Source organism: Conger conger, chromosome 11 (genome assembly GCF_963514075.1).
Source record: "Conger conger chromosome 11, fConCon1.1, whole genome shotgun sequence".
In the NCBI taxonomy this organism is placed as follows: domain Eukaryota; kingdom Metazoa; phylum Chordata; class Actinopteri; order Anguilliformes; family Congridae; genus Conger; species Conger conger.
Window position 1 is genome coordinate 45,783,823 of NC_083770.1, and position 16,973 is coordinate 45,800,795.

Genomic DNA, 16,973 nt, shown 5'->3' on the forward strand with positions numbered 1-16,973 from the left:
TTGGTGGCCAAGGTAAAATTCAGTTTTTCCATGAATTAGAAGGTGAAATCATATGAATTGAATTAATAATTTTGATCATATCACGTCATTCATTTTTTTTTGATATAACAGAATACTTATAACTTCTGCTTTTTTGGAATCCTAAATGCTTTGGAAAATTCCAAAAGCTTTGCCTTTTTTTTCTTTTTTTTTTTCTTCCCCTGAAGCACAATGAGCTCTAATTCTAGCATTATGGAATTTCCAAGAAAGTTCCCTAAAATGTCTTGTAAACTCAAGGTAAATACCTAATCTACAAGAGTGCGTGTGTTCATGCTGTGCCATTGCAGCATGTCGAGGGACATTGTTTGAATGATGCAGATTCAATTCCAGCCAGTCTGGAAGTAAATCACATTTCATTGAGATTCTGTGTATTCCGAGTTACGATCTCCCCTTTACAGTATGTATTCTTTGTTGTTTTTTTTATCTTAAATTACTCATTGCATTTCTTTATGGTATACAGTGGTATTCAAAATGTATGGCCACTTTTATTTTTTAAGTGGAAATGTATAACATTGTACACTGCAGTGAACAGGCTTAACCATGATGTATTTCTGTACATTTTAATGTAAAATTACTGTTTTAATAAATACTTACTTTTGCATACCACTGTGCATATGGTAGTTAAAGGCACCGCTTTTTTTAGCTGTTCGGAATTTTTTTTGTTTGATTGGACCTGAGCTGGTAAAACTTATCTCTAGCTACCTTGCATGTTGAGCAGAGAACAGTATATTGTTTGTTGAATAGTATATATCTTGAGGTATGTATTGTATTTGTTTGCTATTAAATGTAAGGAAAATCAGTGCAGGGTGTGCTTACCGGTAGACCCATCTGCCTGGCACGCCGTTTCCACATGTATAAATCACCCAATGTTTGCTGTGATGATAAACATTCCGCAGACACTGCAATAATTGTCATAATTTATTTGCTCACTCAAGGTGTTTCACAGCAGTTTTCATTTGCAATAAATACGGGAAACAAAATACAAAGTGCAAATTCTACGTAGAAAGGGGGTAGAATTAAATCTAGGCCAACTTCCAGTCCTCACGCAGATCTTCCCTGGGTGAGGCACGTACACAGCGAGCTACGGATGAACGGCAATGCTAACAGAAAGTTGTGCATTCTGGGAAAAGGTCACGGAATGTCATTAGTCCCGCCACCGGGAGAGCAGCGGGTGTTGAGCTCTGGGAACATGAGCGACGATCCAGGTCAGAAGACAATATTCGATACTGTGCTGTTCTGCGTTGGAGAAAGCGGTTTCAGCGTGCGCGACGGGAGTGGTGAGTCACCCCGTCGATGTGGAAGGGGTCCGTTATTCCTCGGGTGCGGACAGGAGCGTGACGGTGGTTCCTAGGAGGGGCGGTAGTCAGTGTGGACGTGCCTCACGGGGGGGGGGAAGAGAGCGCGGTTGTGGCATCAGCAGGCCTGAGCTGTCTCCGTGGCGTCGCCGGCCGCCATCCTCTGTCTCAGGTGCTGAGCGAAGTCCACCTGGGTCTGGGACAGCACCCTGTTGATTATGGTCTTCGGTATCCAACCCTGCGGGGCGGGCAGGCATCAGAGGCGACAATTAGATTAGTTGGTATGCCGTTATAATAAAAATGCTGTTAATAAACAATAAATTAAAAAAATCTATTAAAAACCACCTGAAGCTTCCAAATAAGTTGAACGCTCATTATTCTTCAGCTACTCCTCCTCCTACTCTCCTGCGATGCACCCTCCCTTCAAGGGCACCTTGTTTTGCTACCTTGAGTTTACCCATGCTCTACCTTTTCTCTTGATAATGGGAGCTCCTCCACGGACCTCACAATTTTAACCAATATTTCAGGAGGAATCCTATGTATGCACATTTCCACCAATATCCAATTTGCAGCTGAGTAATGGGGGATTCATTCTTATGTTTCTAACTTAAATAATCCATTAAAATAAACTACATTTTAAATGCCACTTTTCCAAAGAAGCACCTAACTGGAGCACAACATGGCTCAAATACCCCAGAACAACTTGCACTTTCTTGTTGCACTGTGCCTATAAGAACACCCCGTGAAGCGTTAATAAGAAACGGCGCGCAGTAATGATCGTGAACTCCCGTTACCTTCAGGTCTATACTGAGCAGCCAGGTGAATTTGGTCTTACTGGGGTCTTCGGCACTGGGTCTCATAACGATGCACGTCGGTCCGTTCTCGGCTCTGTGAAGAGACACAGCGGAGTGCGTGATGTCAGTGCTGGTGTGCGGCCATACGGAGAAAGCGTATTGGGAGGGAGATAAAACTGCTAAAATTTAATAAATAAACTCACTTATGTCTGGCAAACATCTTAAGCACCATTTAATGAAACACTTTAACATTTGCAGCCTGTTATATCTACATCCAGCCTATTCCAGCACACAGTGATTGTAGTGCTGTATTGTTGGATTTTGTTGGAATTATAAATCACCCGAGAGACAGTGAAGCATTACATTACGTTATTGGCATTTGGCAGACGCTCTTATCCAGAGCGACGTACAGTTGATTAGACCAAGCAGGAGACAATCCTCCCCTGGAGGCTGCCCCTGTAGCGGTTGCATTTCTAGATGTTTGGGGGTCTTGTTTGAATAGGAGTCCATTGGGTTTGGCATTCACTGATGGCACCTGTTTCATAGCCCTCCAGTTGCAAAATCCCCTTATTATAGGGCAGTTACAAGGGAATGTGACCCACGGAGCGTGTCTATGGGAGTGCATTGTGTGGTGTATACAACTGAGTAGGCTACCCCTCAATAAGTAGTTTTTCCATTAAATTCTTAATGAATAACCACTGCCGAACTTCGCTGAATAGCTGCGTTTGTTTGTTGTGAGCGTAGTAGTGATGATAACGGTAATCATGAGCATAACTCGCCTACCGAACAAAGCCCTTCTGTTCTGGCATCCCGGCGTAATGCGTGGACATCCCGGCCAGGAAGCAGGTGGACCCGCGGCGCTTGGCACAGCGCACACTCACGAAGTCCCGCGGCCCAACCACATTCCCCGGCGTCTCCGCCGCCATTTCATGGGTCACCATGGTGTCCTGGCCAATCCTCTGCAGAATCTGGGGTTGGGGCCCATTGGAAGGATGTTAATGAAATACCTGGGCTGTGCCAGCGCTCGCCTTTAATTCTCAGCAGCTGGTTACTAAGCTGATACAATTTTCTGTCAAATAGCCTACTGCAGCTCCTCTGATGCCAATACCACACAGCCAACTTACACATATACATCAGTGTTGTGTCCCCGGACTTCACTCGCGGTTAAGTCACTTGGACTTCAAGTATCAAGATATTTATAGGCGACATTTATTGTACATTTTCATTCATTTATTGTCGATACATATGCATTCGGGTACTATACGTGTATTGTATAAATTAATGTGTGACATTAAAACAATTCAAATCGTAAGTTACATCGAAACGTATCAATGTCAAAGATACGACGCATCGACGTGAGTGACGTGGCACTTTTGATCAGTGCCGCTGTCCACGTGAATGTTGTAAACGAAATGACTGTGCCAACAGTAATAGTTTTGTAACTTGGCCCATACCCTCAACGACAAAAGACAAAACGTCGGCACTAGGTAACTTCAAGCATGAAATTGAGGGGAAACCTGGAACGGTGACCAATTTTGTGAGGTAGGTTACCTGGTCAGCATGCATCATGAAAGGGAGGTCGGGGTGCATTGAACTGTGATAGCCATACAAAATGCCCAAGCTAGCTAACGTTACAACCCATAACTTACAATTGCTAATACAGTCAGTATTAGTTCATTCATTTGTGATGCTGCTACTTTTGATGTTTTTCGCTGAGCTCGCTCAGTAGCAAGCGTTTCAACTATACCCTACTAATTTAGGCACGGCAATTTAAGCAATTTAGAAATTTTGGGATTCAAATATTACGCCAACCCAAGTTCAGTGAACGTGTTGAGGTGGACAAAACCTGTCCTTACGTGGAGCTTAATGTGGTATAGCCTATTGAGTATTTCTCCAGCATTCCGTCAATGATAACAGTGGGACTCCGAGGGCATCAAACTTCAGTGTTCAGTCGAACATTGTGGGCCGCGTGCACAATAACAGTCGTATGACGCTCATTTACAGTATGGCTACACCACTGAACATATGTGCGTGGGTCTAAAGAGAAATATAAAATTCTGTGTTTGTAAGTTATGATATATAACCATCTACCACTGATAATACCTTTATAAACAACACCATGGAATTACGAAGTAAACTTTATGCAACAGCTACTGAGAAAGGACCACAGCGCTTGTCTGATCTGTAGACTGCTTAAAATGGCTACCATACAGGACACAAGCAGGATACTCCATGACTGAATCTCTTACCTTAACCTGCTTGACATTGGGGTTCCACTCGCCCATCTGCTCCATGTTGTCTACCAGCTCACCGTACAGGTTGTCAGGCCGCTGGTCCAGTAGAACCTCCAGCTTAAACACTTTCCCAATGTCCGGCAGCACTTTGCTCAGGACCTTGTCTCCGTTTGCCTGCAAGTACACATTCATTCGGTGCAATTACTGTAAGTGTATCGAATACAATTGCAATCAATGTTCACGTATACAAAAGATACCGTGTGCAGTGATTTTTCGTCCAGCCGTTACATCTGAAAATCTGTAGTTGCCGTATTAAGCATTGGTTTAAATGACGCAGTTGTCAGAAGTGTGGTGTTTTTACACTTTTGTTGGTGTTCTCTAGTGCATCTCAAAGACACAAAGACCCTTGTACTTACTGCCACCGTCTCCGTGTGCCAGCCATCCTGGTCGCTGAGGATGCTGATTGACTTGTGCAGGGCCTCCTCCCCTTGTTTGATGTAGGACATGTCCATTTCACTCATGATCTTCTCCTCAATCCTGCTACCTGTGTAAGCAAACAAGCCGCTGAATCTCTGTCGACCTGGCTCTTCGACAGTGGGCGATCATGACTGGAGATAAAATGGCATACCATCTTCCCCAGTGAAGTAATCAGAGATCCTGTGAATTTGTGAATGGCTCATCTCTGCTGTACGTGTGTATTAATGTGGAAGAATCTTTGGTGTTGCTTTTCATAGATGTAAGCTAGCTGCTGTATGTTATATGAGACTTTGACTTTATTGAAACACCTTTGCCAATTTATTGTTTAGCATACAGATTCATATGTTATATGACATGCGGGGGCGGCATGGCTCAGGCAGTAAGAGCAGTCGTCTTATTGGCTCAGGCAGTAAGAGCAGTCGTCTCATTGGCTCAGGCAGTAAGAGCAGTCGTCTTATTGGCTCAGGCAGTAAGAGCAGTCGTCTCATTGGCTCAGGCAGTAAGAGCGGTCGTCTGGCAGTCGGAGGGTTGCCGGTTCGATCCCCCACCCGGGTGTCCCTGAGCAAGACACCTAACCCCCAAATGCTCCTGACGAGCTGGTCGGTGCCTTGCATGGCAGCCAATCGCCCTTGGTGTGTGAGTGTGTGTATGAATGGGTGAATGAGAAGCATCAATTGTACAGCGCTTTGGATAAAGGCTCTATATAAATGCCAACCATTTTACCATTTACGTGCACCTCGGAGGGCTGACCTACATGCTGGTTCTTGTTCCAACTGGGTACCTTAATTTTAGTTTTCTGCTCTATAAACTACACTGGTTCACTCCTATACTGGATCAGTAAAATCTTTAGGATACACCTGCAGTCTGTGACTGTAGCTGGTGCTTATACACATATCAGATTTAGACACGATTGGGCTAATAAAATTATTAAGAGCAGAAGTTGCCGTGAAAATGCTGAAACAGATCGGCGCTTGCTGTGCACGCCTGGTGTAGGTGCCTTACTCAGCAGGGAGCTCCTCCGGCGGACCCGGTTGATCCAGCTGCTGGGCCCTGGGCCTGAGAGCCGGCTGAGCTCATGGTTAATGGCGACCATGGCCGTCTTCCTCAGTCCTGCAAGGAAGCGGAGAACATTCCGGAATTAAATACAACCGCGGCATTTCGCAACACTTTTTTCAATTTTACGTGCATCAAGCTATAAACAGCTGTATTGAGACCATAGTCCGCGAAATAAAACACAAAATACACAAAATGAAACATTTACAAAATTTAAGCTAAAAAGCTAAATGACAATACCAGGAGGAATAAAAGAGGAATAGCCATGCATATGTGTCTCCACCCTAACATGTATGATATTCTCAGGCTACCCAACATATACGCAGTATTTGTCGAGGCTGCATGGACAGCAGACTTACTGTAACATGTTTGATTTTAACATGCACCCAATGCCACCGCTTACCTGTCATAGTACTTGCGTGGCGGTAGGAGATGCCGGCACACAGCTTGAAAGTTGCAGGCAGCATATTGTTCTGTAGCGCGTCGTCAAGGAAACCTGTGTTGGTGCTCTGGAGCGAATGGAGATACTGTCGGTGCATCCGGCGTGCCGGGCTCTATATAACCAGACAGCAAGGCCAGGCTGCTGTCAGCTCGCAGATAAAGCCACATCATCCATCCGCAACATCAACCCCGGGGCCAAGGCTGCTCTGTGTACATGGCGAACCTGTCTCAGGCCCTCTGTAAACACTGTGTTTCAGTAACATCCAGTGCTTTCCCCGCTCGCCCACCTGACTGTTACTGTACGCTCCGTAGACTGTGGAAAAAAACAATGCATGCGCTCCAGCCTGTATGCATACCCTCAGCAACCCGGTAAAACATGCCAGGAGGAATAGTGTGTCTGTGGGTGGCAGAGACCCAGGAAATGTGCCTCGGAGATAATCAACACATGCTTATCTTGCTCGAATGCTTCATCGCTGAGGTTACTGTACACACAGTTTAGGGACTGTGGTGAGAGGGGCGAGGTGTAGCACTCCTACATCAAAACAATCAAATATTTACAGTTCAGTAAATTCCTTGAGATGTTTGCCTGCTTAGTGTGGTTTAGTGTGGCTTGGTACATACTGTAAAACAGTCAGATTAGATAAAGAAATAAAAGGGATTTTGGATTTCCTTGAACCGTCCAGCAAAAGAGGCAATACTAGAACTGTTCATTCAAAGGCTATTCTTTTTCGGACCAACCGTTTACATGCAGTCTGTAAGTTTTGCAGATGCTGCACTGCTACTTTAGCTCATACACAGAGCCGGTCCCTTGTTTTTAACCCTGAGTTACTGGCCCGGGTGCAGCAGGGGGATTTTACTTCGGTTGATCACACTCCAGGTTAGATTTCTGCTTGCTGATTATTTGGCTCTAGTGCGAGAGAGAGAGTACAAGATGAGCCAGGGCACATCGAACCAACTGTCCTTTCCTGAGTGTGCACGAGAGGAACAAAATAAACTCTGGACCTGACTCCAGCAGAGTTTTTGCTCTTAATTTTAATAATTCAAGGTGAAAAAAAACATCAGTGGAATCTATGTCTGTACACATTCTGCAAAGTATAGGTATAATGATGCAAATGGTGAATGCTAGGGAAGGCCTTGTTGGACTGGTTTCTCTTTTTTTATAAGAGTGAGTGGTATCATTTAATTTAATTTAAAATTGCATTACAGTTGTTTAGCTGATGCTTTTATCCAAAGTGATTTACAGTTGATTTGAGAAAGCCAGTCCCCCCCTGGAGCAATGTGGGGTTAAGGGCCTTGCTCAAACGCAAGCCCCACCAGCTGCACTGATTTTATTGTGGCTACAACGGGGTTTGAACCACAAACCTGCTGGGTCCCAGTGAAGCAACTTAGCCACTAGGCCATAGGCTGCCTATAGCTCAAATTTAAAAGCTTTAAAGTTTGCTAATTTTTGTCTTAGATTTTTTTTATTTGCTTTGACTGATTTTCAGGACAGCTCTCATTTGCTTTCCCTTCGTGCTTGGTTAATGGGTTGTGCAGTAATAGTCCTGCGTGCTCCATGGTCTTACTTTACCCAGAGGCTGTTCCTCAGGTGGGATCCACCTGTGGTCTGACTGATTCAGTCAGTCTTCACCAACAAGACCAAGATTGTACACATACACTCAGTGAGCACGATATAGGAACATTTTTACTTTATTATACCTACTTATTCATGCGATTATCTAATCAACGCAATTCATACAATCGCGTAGATACGGGTCAGGAGCTTCAGTTAATGTTCAACCATCAGAATAGGGGAAAAAAATGTGATCTCAGTGACTTTGACCGTGGAATGATTGTTGGTGGCAGACAGGGTGGTTTCAGTATCTCAGAAACTGTTGATCTCCTGGGATTTTCACGCACACTAGTCTCTAGAGTTTGCAAAGAATGATGCAAAATACAAAAAAAATCCAGTGAGCAGCAGTTCTGCAGACAGAAAAGCCTTGTTAATGAGAGACGTCAAAGGAGATTGGCCAAACTGGTCAAAGCTGACAGGAAGGTGACAGTAACACAAATAACCACACATTACAACAGTGGTATGCAGAAGAGCATCTCTGAACACGCAATGCATTATAACTCTAAGTGGATAGGCTACAGCAGTAGAAGTCTAAAAAATAAGTCTAATAAATATCAAATAAAGTGCTCAGTGAGTATGCATATATTGAATTGTCCTGAATCCTACTCAAAATATTGCAGAATAACATGAGACGTAATGTTTTTAATTCCTTGTTTTTTTTTGCGTATGATTCATGCATGAATTACGTAAAAGTCGATGTCACTGCACAATGGCATCGTGGGAAGTCAACGTGATACGTCTGTCAAACCTGGTCAACGAGGCCGCGCTCGAGCTTGTGTTCTAAACAAAATATTGTTTTAATGACGCGGTGTCGAGAGTGACACTGAGATGCCATCTTTTCAAGAGCATTTCCACTCCCTTTGGTCTTGAAACAAGCAGATGTGTCACCATAAATTGTGCCCACCGGTTGGTCGCCTTAACCCTTACCCCTCTGTCCCTGCTTGGTGAGTTTTTATGGGATGAATTATTTCTTAGGCCTTAACCTTATCTGCGGAGTTACGGACCAGTGTGGGTTTGAACTGTACGCTCTTGTGTTGGCCTAGTTCATTCTCAGCAGGTGTGTTGGTCTGCTACTTGCATTGTATTGTTTCATTCAGTTCACATGTGTTTGTCAGTTCAGTTTCTTTGTTTTTTTATTAAGTTGGCTTAACCAATTTTTCCAGTGTACGTACGTGAATGCAATCCTATGTTTCATTGTAATGTGTGTATAGTTTGTAAACTGTTGTGTTCATAATATACAGCGGGCTCCAGAATTATTGATGAACAGACACAAAAAGTGCTGTAAGCTACACAGTTATACAGTTAATGACATAAGTATAGTTATGGTTTAGGACACCGCTGGATAAAGGTCCACTCATTGAAGGAACAATGGAATACAGAAACATGAAAATATTCAGTTAGTAGCATGATTGCTTCAATGGCTTCAGATCCCTGTCAGTGGTGTGTGCAGTTCTGGAGCTGTGTCTATTCCTTGTATAGTAAATTCTTAATTTAGCCTATATCCAGATATGTATTTTGTAATCATTAAAAATGAATATTCAGATTGGTATTTTCATAATAATATGAATCTTTAGGTTCACTAGTAAACTTTTATCTTTGAAAAACAAGGAAATTAATTACATTTAAATGTACAATAGGTCATTTCGGACTTCTAACAGTCAAGAGAGGAATAGCAGCCACAAACACGCTCAAACCACAACACTGTTTATCTCTCGCCCTTCTCTGTAAACGCGCTGACATTGAAACACCATTGGCTGTGGCAATTAGAACCAATTTTCAACCAATGAGCTTGAATTATTGTACAGCTATACAATGTTTTGGTACAGTGTCGGGCCGTCAACTGTATATTTCGAAACCCTAATTTAAGGACTATAAACACAGGCAGAGGGTGACACAACATGTCAGTGAGCCTTTTTCAATGATAGGAAGGGATTTACAATGGTCTTGTAAGAATGTTTTAACACAAAACTCTTACCTATTGTACCTTTAAGTATGTCCGTTGTGGTGTTTCCCTTTCATTTGTAATGTTCTGACCAGGATAGTGTTTATTGCTGGAGGGAATGCACAGATTCTTCTGTATGAACAGAAAGGGCTACATGTTCTACACCACTACCAAAAGTGTGAACAAAATGTGTGAATATAAATATGTAATTTAAAGAAAACTACTCTCACTTTTGTAGATATGGCAAATGTAAGCTGATGGCAATGATAAATACTGATTTTGTGGCATTATTGAAATCATGCATTACTTGATTGACAATCCAAACTGCAGGTAATGTCTGTTGGATTTACCAGCTGTGTTTTGGTAGTAACACACTTCTGGAGTCCACTGGAACGCCCCATATGTCACTTTGTTACAATGCAGGTCTGAACTATCTGGGCCCTGTTTCACCCAACAGGATCATGGAGTTCCCTCCCATTACATGACATTCCATCCATCCATCCATTATCCTAACCTGCTTATCCTGAACAGGGTCGCAGGGGGGGCTGGAGCCTATCCCAGCATACATCGGGCGAAAGGCAGGAATACACCCCGGACAGGTCGCCAGTCCATCACAGGGCACACACACCATTCACTCACACACTCATACCTATGGGCAATTTAGACTCTCCAATCAGCCTAACCTGCATGTCTTTGGACTGTGGGAGGAAACCGGAGTACCCGGAGGAAACCCACGCTGACACGGGGAGAACATGCAAACTCCACACAGAGAGGCCCCGGCCGACGGGGATTCGAACCCAGGACCTCCTTGCTGTGAGGCGGCAGTGCTACCCACAGCGCCATCCGTGCCGCCTACATGACATTCCATTACATGTAATTTGGCTGATGCTTTTTATCCAAAGCAACTTACAGTTGGTTCAACTAAGCAGGAGACAATCCTCCCCTGGAACATGGACTGCGGTAAAAAGAGCTGTTCCGGATTTTCCCCAACTCTCTCAGTAATCCTGCTTTGTGAAATACACCCCCGATTGGCTCCTGATGTTCCAGATGTACCTCAGCCATATGAATGGCAGCCAATCGCCGTTGGTGTGTGACTGTGCTGTGTATGAATGGGTGAATGCATCAATTGTACAGCCGCTTTATAAATGCCAACCAGAGTGGAGAGTGTATAAATGCCGGGCCTCAAAATTTAACAAGTTAACACAGGATCGAATGTGGTTCCTTTGGTAAATGTACAATTTGGTCAATGTGGTCCACACCCACTTGCTAATTTGATGTTGTATGTGCATTAGTGGAGAGCAGAAGAGACACTAGATTGTTTGGTCCTAGATCCTAGATCTGAACCTAGATCTAGGAGTGGTGTGAATGAGCAGATCTAGGAGTGGTGTGGATGAGTAGATCGAGGAGTGGTGTGAATGACTAGATCGAGGAGTGGAGTGGTGTGAATGAGCAGATCTAGGAGTGGTGTGAATGAGCAGATCTAGGAGTGGTGTGGTGTGAATGAGCAGATCTAGGAGTGGAGTGGTGTGAATGAGCAGATCGAGGAGTGGTGTAAATGAGTAGATCTAGGAGTGTGTGGTGTGAATGAGCAGATCGAGGAGTGGTGTGAATGAGTAGATCGAGGAGTAGTGTGAATGAGCAGATCTAGGAGTGGTGTGGTGTGAATGAGCAGATCTAGGAGTGGTGTGAATGAGCAGATCTAGGAGTGGAGTGGTGTAAATGAGCAGATCTAGGAGTGTGTGGTGTGAATGAGTAGATCTAGGAGTGGAGTGGTGTGAATGAGTAGATCGAGGAGTGTGTGGTGTAAATGAGCAGATCTAGGAGTGGTGTGAATGAGCAGATCTAGGAGTGGTGTGAATAAGCAGATCTAGGAGTGGTGTGAATGAGCAGATCGAGGAGTGGTGTGAATGAGCAGATCTTGGAGTGGTGTGAATGAGTAGATCTAGGAGTGGTGTGAATGAGTAGATCTAGGAGTAGTGTGAATGAGCAGATCTAGGTGTGGTGTGGTGTGAATGAGCAGATCTAGGAGTGGTGTGAATGAGCAGATCTAGGAGTGGTGTGGTGGGAATGAGGATTTGCTTCATGGAAATGAGCAGGCCAGAGTCTTTCTCAGGACAGCACAGGTGTTTATTGGAACAGGACAGGGAGCCTCACCGTGCGACGTGCACTCCGGTGTGTTACAAACTGCGGGCGCTGTGCTTTTCCACCGTGTGTCCGTCTCACTCAGAGAAAGGGAACGGAGTGCAAGTTTCATATGGAAAATAAAGTCATGTGAGCGTTACCTGGTCTAATGTTTACTAACAGGAGGCACTTGATTGAAATCTCTAAAAATCCATCTGATATTTAGTCGCAAAAGAATCCCATAATGGAGAATTTTCATTGCGAAATGGAAACACAAAACAACACACACACAAAAAAAATACCTTCAAGGTCTGGCTTTTTTTTTTTTTTTTTTTTTGGATCCTACTTGTTTGAGGGTTTCCCTTCCCACAGCGCACAGTGTAGGCCACACGGTTGATTCTCACCATGTGTTGGAAACATGCAGTGCAGATTTCAGTTTGAATGGGTGAGTGAAATCAAAACGGCTAGATCTTTTCCACACTGGACTATATCAAAGACAATAAATAAGCAAAAACAAAACAAAAAAACAATTATAATATTAAACACAGAGCATTTTAGGCCCTCTGTCTAAATGTACAATTTTCAGTTCTGAAACATAAGAGTTATGAAAAAATAATAAATACAATTTTGTTCCTATAAATACAAAATAAATGGCTCTAGCATTTTATTGGGGGATAAATGGCATTTCTACTCGTGTGACATTACTAAAGATGTGCTCTGGAGTGTTTTCTGCGCTGCACACTTGTATACACAACATTTTTAAATATTTTTCAAGTTAGCAACTAATTTCCCCCCCCCAAAAAAAACTTCTTCTGTCTTCTGAGACTTCTTGAGTGAAGAGTGAGCTGGGTGTCAGTTGGTGGGATTCGAAGTGGAAAATTCCGGAACCGTGCGGAAAGTTAACTGTCACACTGATGTAAGCCGCGAAGCTGCAGACTGTGGAGGTGAGCTCATTTCCTGTCAGCTGATCCTGCGGCAGCCAATGGTGGGACCACTGGGGGGCTGGCAGAGCTTTCCCTGCCCCTCCGAAGAGCGGCCGGACCGTTCCGTTAGGAAACCTGGCGTGATATTTTTGTCGGGAGTGGATTTCCATGCATTGTCGGTTGTGCTGTACATCTCATCCTACTGAGAAGACCGAAGTTTTCTCCCTCTGTCGAACAGAATTTTCGGTCCTGGGGTTCATCTCCAACTCATCTCGGGGCTTGAGGCTTCACTTTCCTGGGGTCTCCTCCTCCTCTTCTCTAGCTGCGTTGTGAAATGCATTGTCCAGCTTTACGTGAAAAATCCAAAAGTAGACCTCTTGTCTCTCAATTTAACCCAGCCCTGAACTTGTTTCATTCAAAAATGACCCCCCCCCCACAAAAAAAGTGTAATAAGTAAAATAACTAAAAAATAAGAAAATCTTTGGCCTGAGAATATTATTCAAGGCAAAGCACGTTTTGTCTTGAGGTTTGTGTCGTTTGTGAAATTGGTGAAATTGTGAGAGACCAATTTTGTGTGTGGATGCGTGTGTGTGCCTGGATTGTTTTGTTTATTTCAGTTCTTTATGAAGCAAAAAATGAAAAAAGAAAAAGACACCGACTTGAATTCCCTGCAGCGGTCCTTCTTTGAATATCAATCCCCTGAATTTATTGTTCATAATCGGTGGCCCTCCTCTGGTCCAGCTATCCTGAGGATGCTTGAGGTGACTGTTTCTTCTTTAAGTGTCTTTTTTTTCCTCTCACAAAGCCCTACTCCTTCTCCTGGCTTCACAGACCCCGATTAGTGTTACCTTGAGCTACCAGTGAGTTTAGCCGTGGTGGTCAAAAAAGGCCCCTAACCTGGCTCTGTGAGACCAGCCCATAGTGGAATAGTCCTCTCTCCTTTTTCTGCGCTTAATAAGGCTGTCCACTAGGGGGCAGAGTTCGACATGGAGTCCACGGAGTTCACGCTGGCAGAGGAGACCCGGGTGTGTGCAATGGACACCTCTGGATGCTGGAAAGAAAAAAAAACCCAAAAACAATATCAAGAAAATATACCGGGCCTCAAAATGTAACAACTTAACACAGGATGGAATGTGGTTCCTTTCCTTTGTACAATTTGGTCAATGTGGTCCACGCCCAATTGCTAATTTAATGTTTTATGTGCATTAGTGGAGAGCAGAGGAGATACGAAATTGTTTGGCATTGCTACATTACCGTAAAAGGCTATTTACAATTCTTAATCATTCAATACATCTTGATTCACCAACTGACTATGAAGACAGTAATACAAGCAGTAACCAATTTCAAACAAGGCATTTGGGTAGTAATCAATTTAAAAGATCTGTTTCTGCAATGCATAATAAATTGCGACTGACTTGAAAAATAAAACTAAACTATAGACAAGTGTAGGGTGTCAGGCACTGCTGTTTTGTGTGTAGCCAGGTTTTGAAGGTAGACAGATGGGGCTCAGGGTGCCTCTGTTTTACAATGGAGGAACACGGTTCATGGAGACTAATTGTTTGTGGCATTTAAGGACAAAGGTGGGGCAATGACTCAGTTTTTTACGAGGGTACTGTAATGGTTTGTGGCATTTATGCACACGGGCGGAGCCGTGGTTTATGACCTTTATGTACTGCATTGGACGACAGTAATAATGGGTCGTGGCATTTAGCCCTCGCAGGAATATGTTGGTTGGAATGTTTTTTCAGAATTCTAAGCCAGTGTTCTAGAAGTCCATTGCTTTCAATCACCAGCATGACATCAGCATTAGAATGTTCAGTTAAGAAGTGTGTGGATGTGAGCGCGTGTGTGTGTGCGTGTGCGTGTGTGTGAGCGTGTGTGTTTGTGCTTGTGTGTATATGTATGTGTGTGTGTGTGTGTATATATGTGTGTGTGCGTGTGCATGCGTGCGTGTGTGCGTGCGTGTGTGTGTATATATGTGTGTGCATACGTGTGTGTGTGTGTTTGTGCGTGTGTGTGTGTGTGTGTGTATGTGTGTGTATGTATGTATATGTGTGTGCATAAGTGTGTGTGTGTGTTTGTGCATGCGTGCGTGTGTGTGAGCGTGTGTGTGTGTGTGCGTGTGCGTGCGTGTGGCCTCTCTCACGTGTCTCCGGAGGATGCGGTCCAGCAGGCTGCGGCGGGGGGGCTCGGGGGGCTGGTGCCAGTCCAGGTCGGGGGGGCGAGAGCCCTGGGGCCCGAACACATTCAGGTCCTTAAAGCACTCCGTCTCGATCATCTGCCCAGGGGAGTTATTCTGTTATTGAGCTGAACCCACCAAACCCCACCTGTCCAACCTCACGGGTCCTATTTTAACCCCCAGCCCCACCCACCCAACCTCACGGATCCTATTTTAACCCCCAGCCCCTCCCCCCCAACCTCACGGGTCCTGTTCTAGGCCCCCAGCCCCACCCGCCCAACCTCACAGGTCCTGTTCTAGGCCCCCAGCCCCACCCGCCCAACCTCACGGGTCCTGTTTTCTGACCTCGTTCTGCCAGGGGATGGACACGCTGCCAGTGGCGAACTTGCTGTAGAAGTCGTTGTCGGTTTGGTCCAGGTTCACGCCCTTGACCGTGGAGAACTGCTCGATGTCCAGCACGTCCTTACAGTAGACCGCTCTGGGCTGAGGGGAGGGAGGGGGAGAGAGAGGGAGGGAGAGAGAGAGAGAGAGAGAGAGAGAGAGAGAGAGGGAGGGAGGGAGGGAGGGAGAGAGAGAGGGAGGGAGGGAGAGAGAGGGAGAGAGAGAGAGAGAGAGGGAGGGAGAGAGAGAGAGAGGGAGGGAGGGAGAGAGAGAGAGAGGGAGGGAGAGGGAGGGAGGGAGGGGGAGGGAGAGGGAGGGAGAGGGAGGGAGGGAGGGAGAGAGAGAGAGGGAGAGAGAGAGAGAGAGAGGGAGGGAGGGAGAGAGAGAGGGAGGGAGAGCGAGAGGGAGGGAGGGAGGGGGAGAGAGAGGGAGAGAGGGAGGGAGAGAGGGAGGGAGGGAGGGGGAGAGAGAGGGAGGGAGGGGGGGGAGGGGGAGAGAGAGAGGGAGGGAGGGAGAGAGGGAGGGAGGGAGGGACGGAGGGAGGAAAGACCGTGAGCGGACCGGCTGTGTAAACCATGCTTGCATAGATCATACATCTTCTGAACGGGTGAATTATCTCTAAGTGAGCTGCTAATTAGCAGCTTATGAATTGCAGCTACGGATACGACAATGGGGTATATTCATGAGTGGGTCCAGATGCACTCTATGCAATCGGCATACTGTGTACCGGTCGGTGTCGCGCATCGTGTGTCCACAGCCCGCGTCCTGAGCGCTGAAATTATTAACTGTAGAGGCGGCAGGTGTTTGGCCCGGCTCATTTGAGCCCCGTTTCCCTTTCATGTCTTTTTTTCTGTGTCGAACATTTAGTCCCTTTCGCCGCGGGGCCACAATAGGGGCGGTGTAATGAATCGGGCAACAGGACAAAGCGCCGTGGGGGGGGGGGCAGGGCCGACGGACGCTTACGTCAGGCACAAAGGAGGGCTCCAGGATGCCAGCCTCCAGCCGCTTGAAGTTGATGTTCCTGAAGAAGGGGTGGATTTTCACGTCTGCCTGGCAACCCAGCCTCTGCTTCGGATCCTTGGCCAGCAGCTGGAACGAAGTCGGGAGAAAGGGGAGGAGTCTCCGTGTTACTGCTGAACGTCCCCTCAAATGGCTCTCATTTCTCAACACAGGGAGCAAACTCGAACAGCACATCGTTTAGAGTGCCTTATCACAAAGGGAATCAACAATAGGAGTCCTTTTTCCTTTAAAGAAAGAACTAAAATCAAAAGCAGTATTCTCTTCATGTTACAGCCTCAAAGCCAACTTTGCACAGACATTAGTCAGAGGAAGACCCTTCATGTGTAGCTTCCGCAGGCAGACCTCAGGTGACCAATCAACCAGCAGGGGTCACTAATGACCAGCGAGATGCCGATCTTCACCATCTAAACCACAGGTGTCAAACTCCAGTCCTGGAGGGCCGCAGTGTCTGCTGGTTTTTGG

At 45.4% G+C, this 16,973-nt stretch overlaps 2 protein-coding genes across 3 annotated transcripts in view; both read right to left on the reverse strand.

The window, feature by feature from the left end:
• Positions 1-939: 939 nt before the first annotated feature.
• star (steroidogenic acute regulatory protein) lies at positions 940-6,547 on the reverse strand. The gene is made up of 7 exons (XM_061260606.1): positions 6,296-6,547; positions 5,842-5,949; positions 4,779-4,906; positions 4,378-4,536; positions 2,912-3,096; positions 2,129-2,222; positions 940-1,572 (listed from the first exon to the last, which is right to left on the reverse strand). The coding sequence occupies exons 1-7, from the start codon at positions 6,429-6,431 to the stop codon at positions 1,453-1,455; spliced, it is 930 nt and encodes a 309-aa protein (XP_061116590.1). The 5' UTR covers positions 6,432-6,547; the 3' UTR covers positions 940-1,452.
• A 5,445-nt stretch (positions 6,548-11,992) lies between these two features.
• The window catches only part of grk5l (G protein-coupled receptor kinase 5 like), a 54,422-nt gene continuing 49,441 nt past the window's right edge, over positions 11,993-16,973 (reverse strand). For both annotated transcript variants that reach the window (XM_061260126.1, XM_061260127.1), the window contains 4 exons: positions 16,455-16,580; positions 15,456-15,593; positions 15,078-15,209; positions 11,993-13,982 (listed from right to left, as the gene is read on the reverse strand). In XM_061260126.1, the coding sequence (XP_061116110.1) occupies positions 13,899-13,982; positions 15,078-15,209; positions 15,456-15,593; positions 16,455-16,580 (480 nt within the window). In that variant the 3' untranslated portion in view covers positions 11,993-13,898. The remainder of the gene's footprint in view (positions 13,983-15,077; positions 15,210-15,455; positions 15,594-16,454; positions 16,581-16,973) is intronic.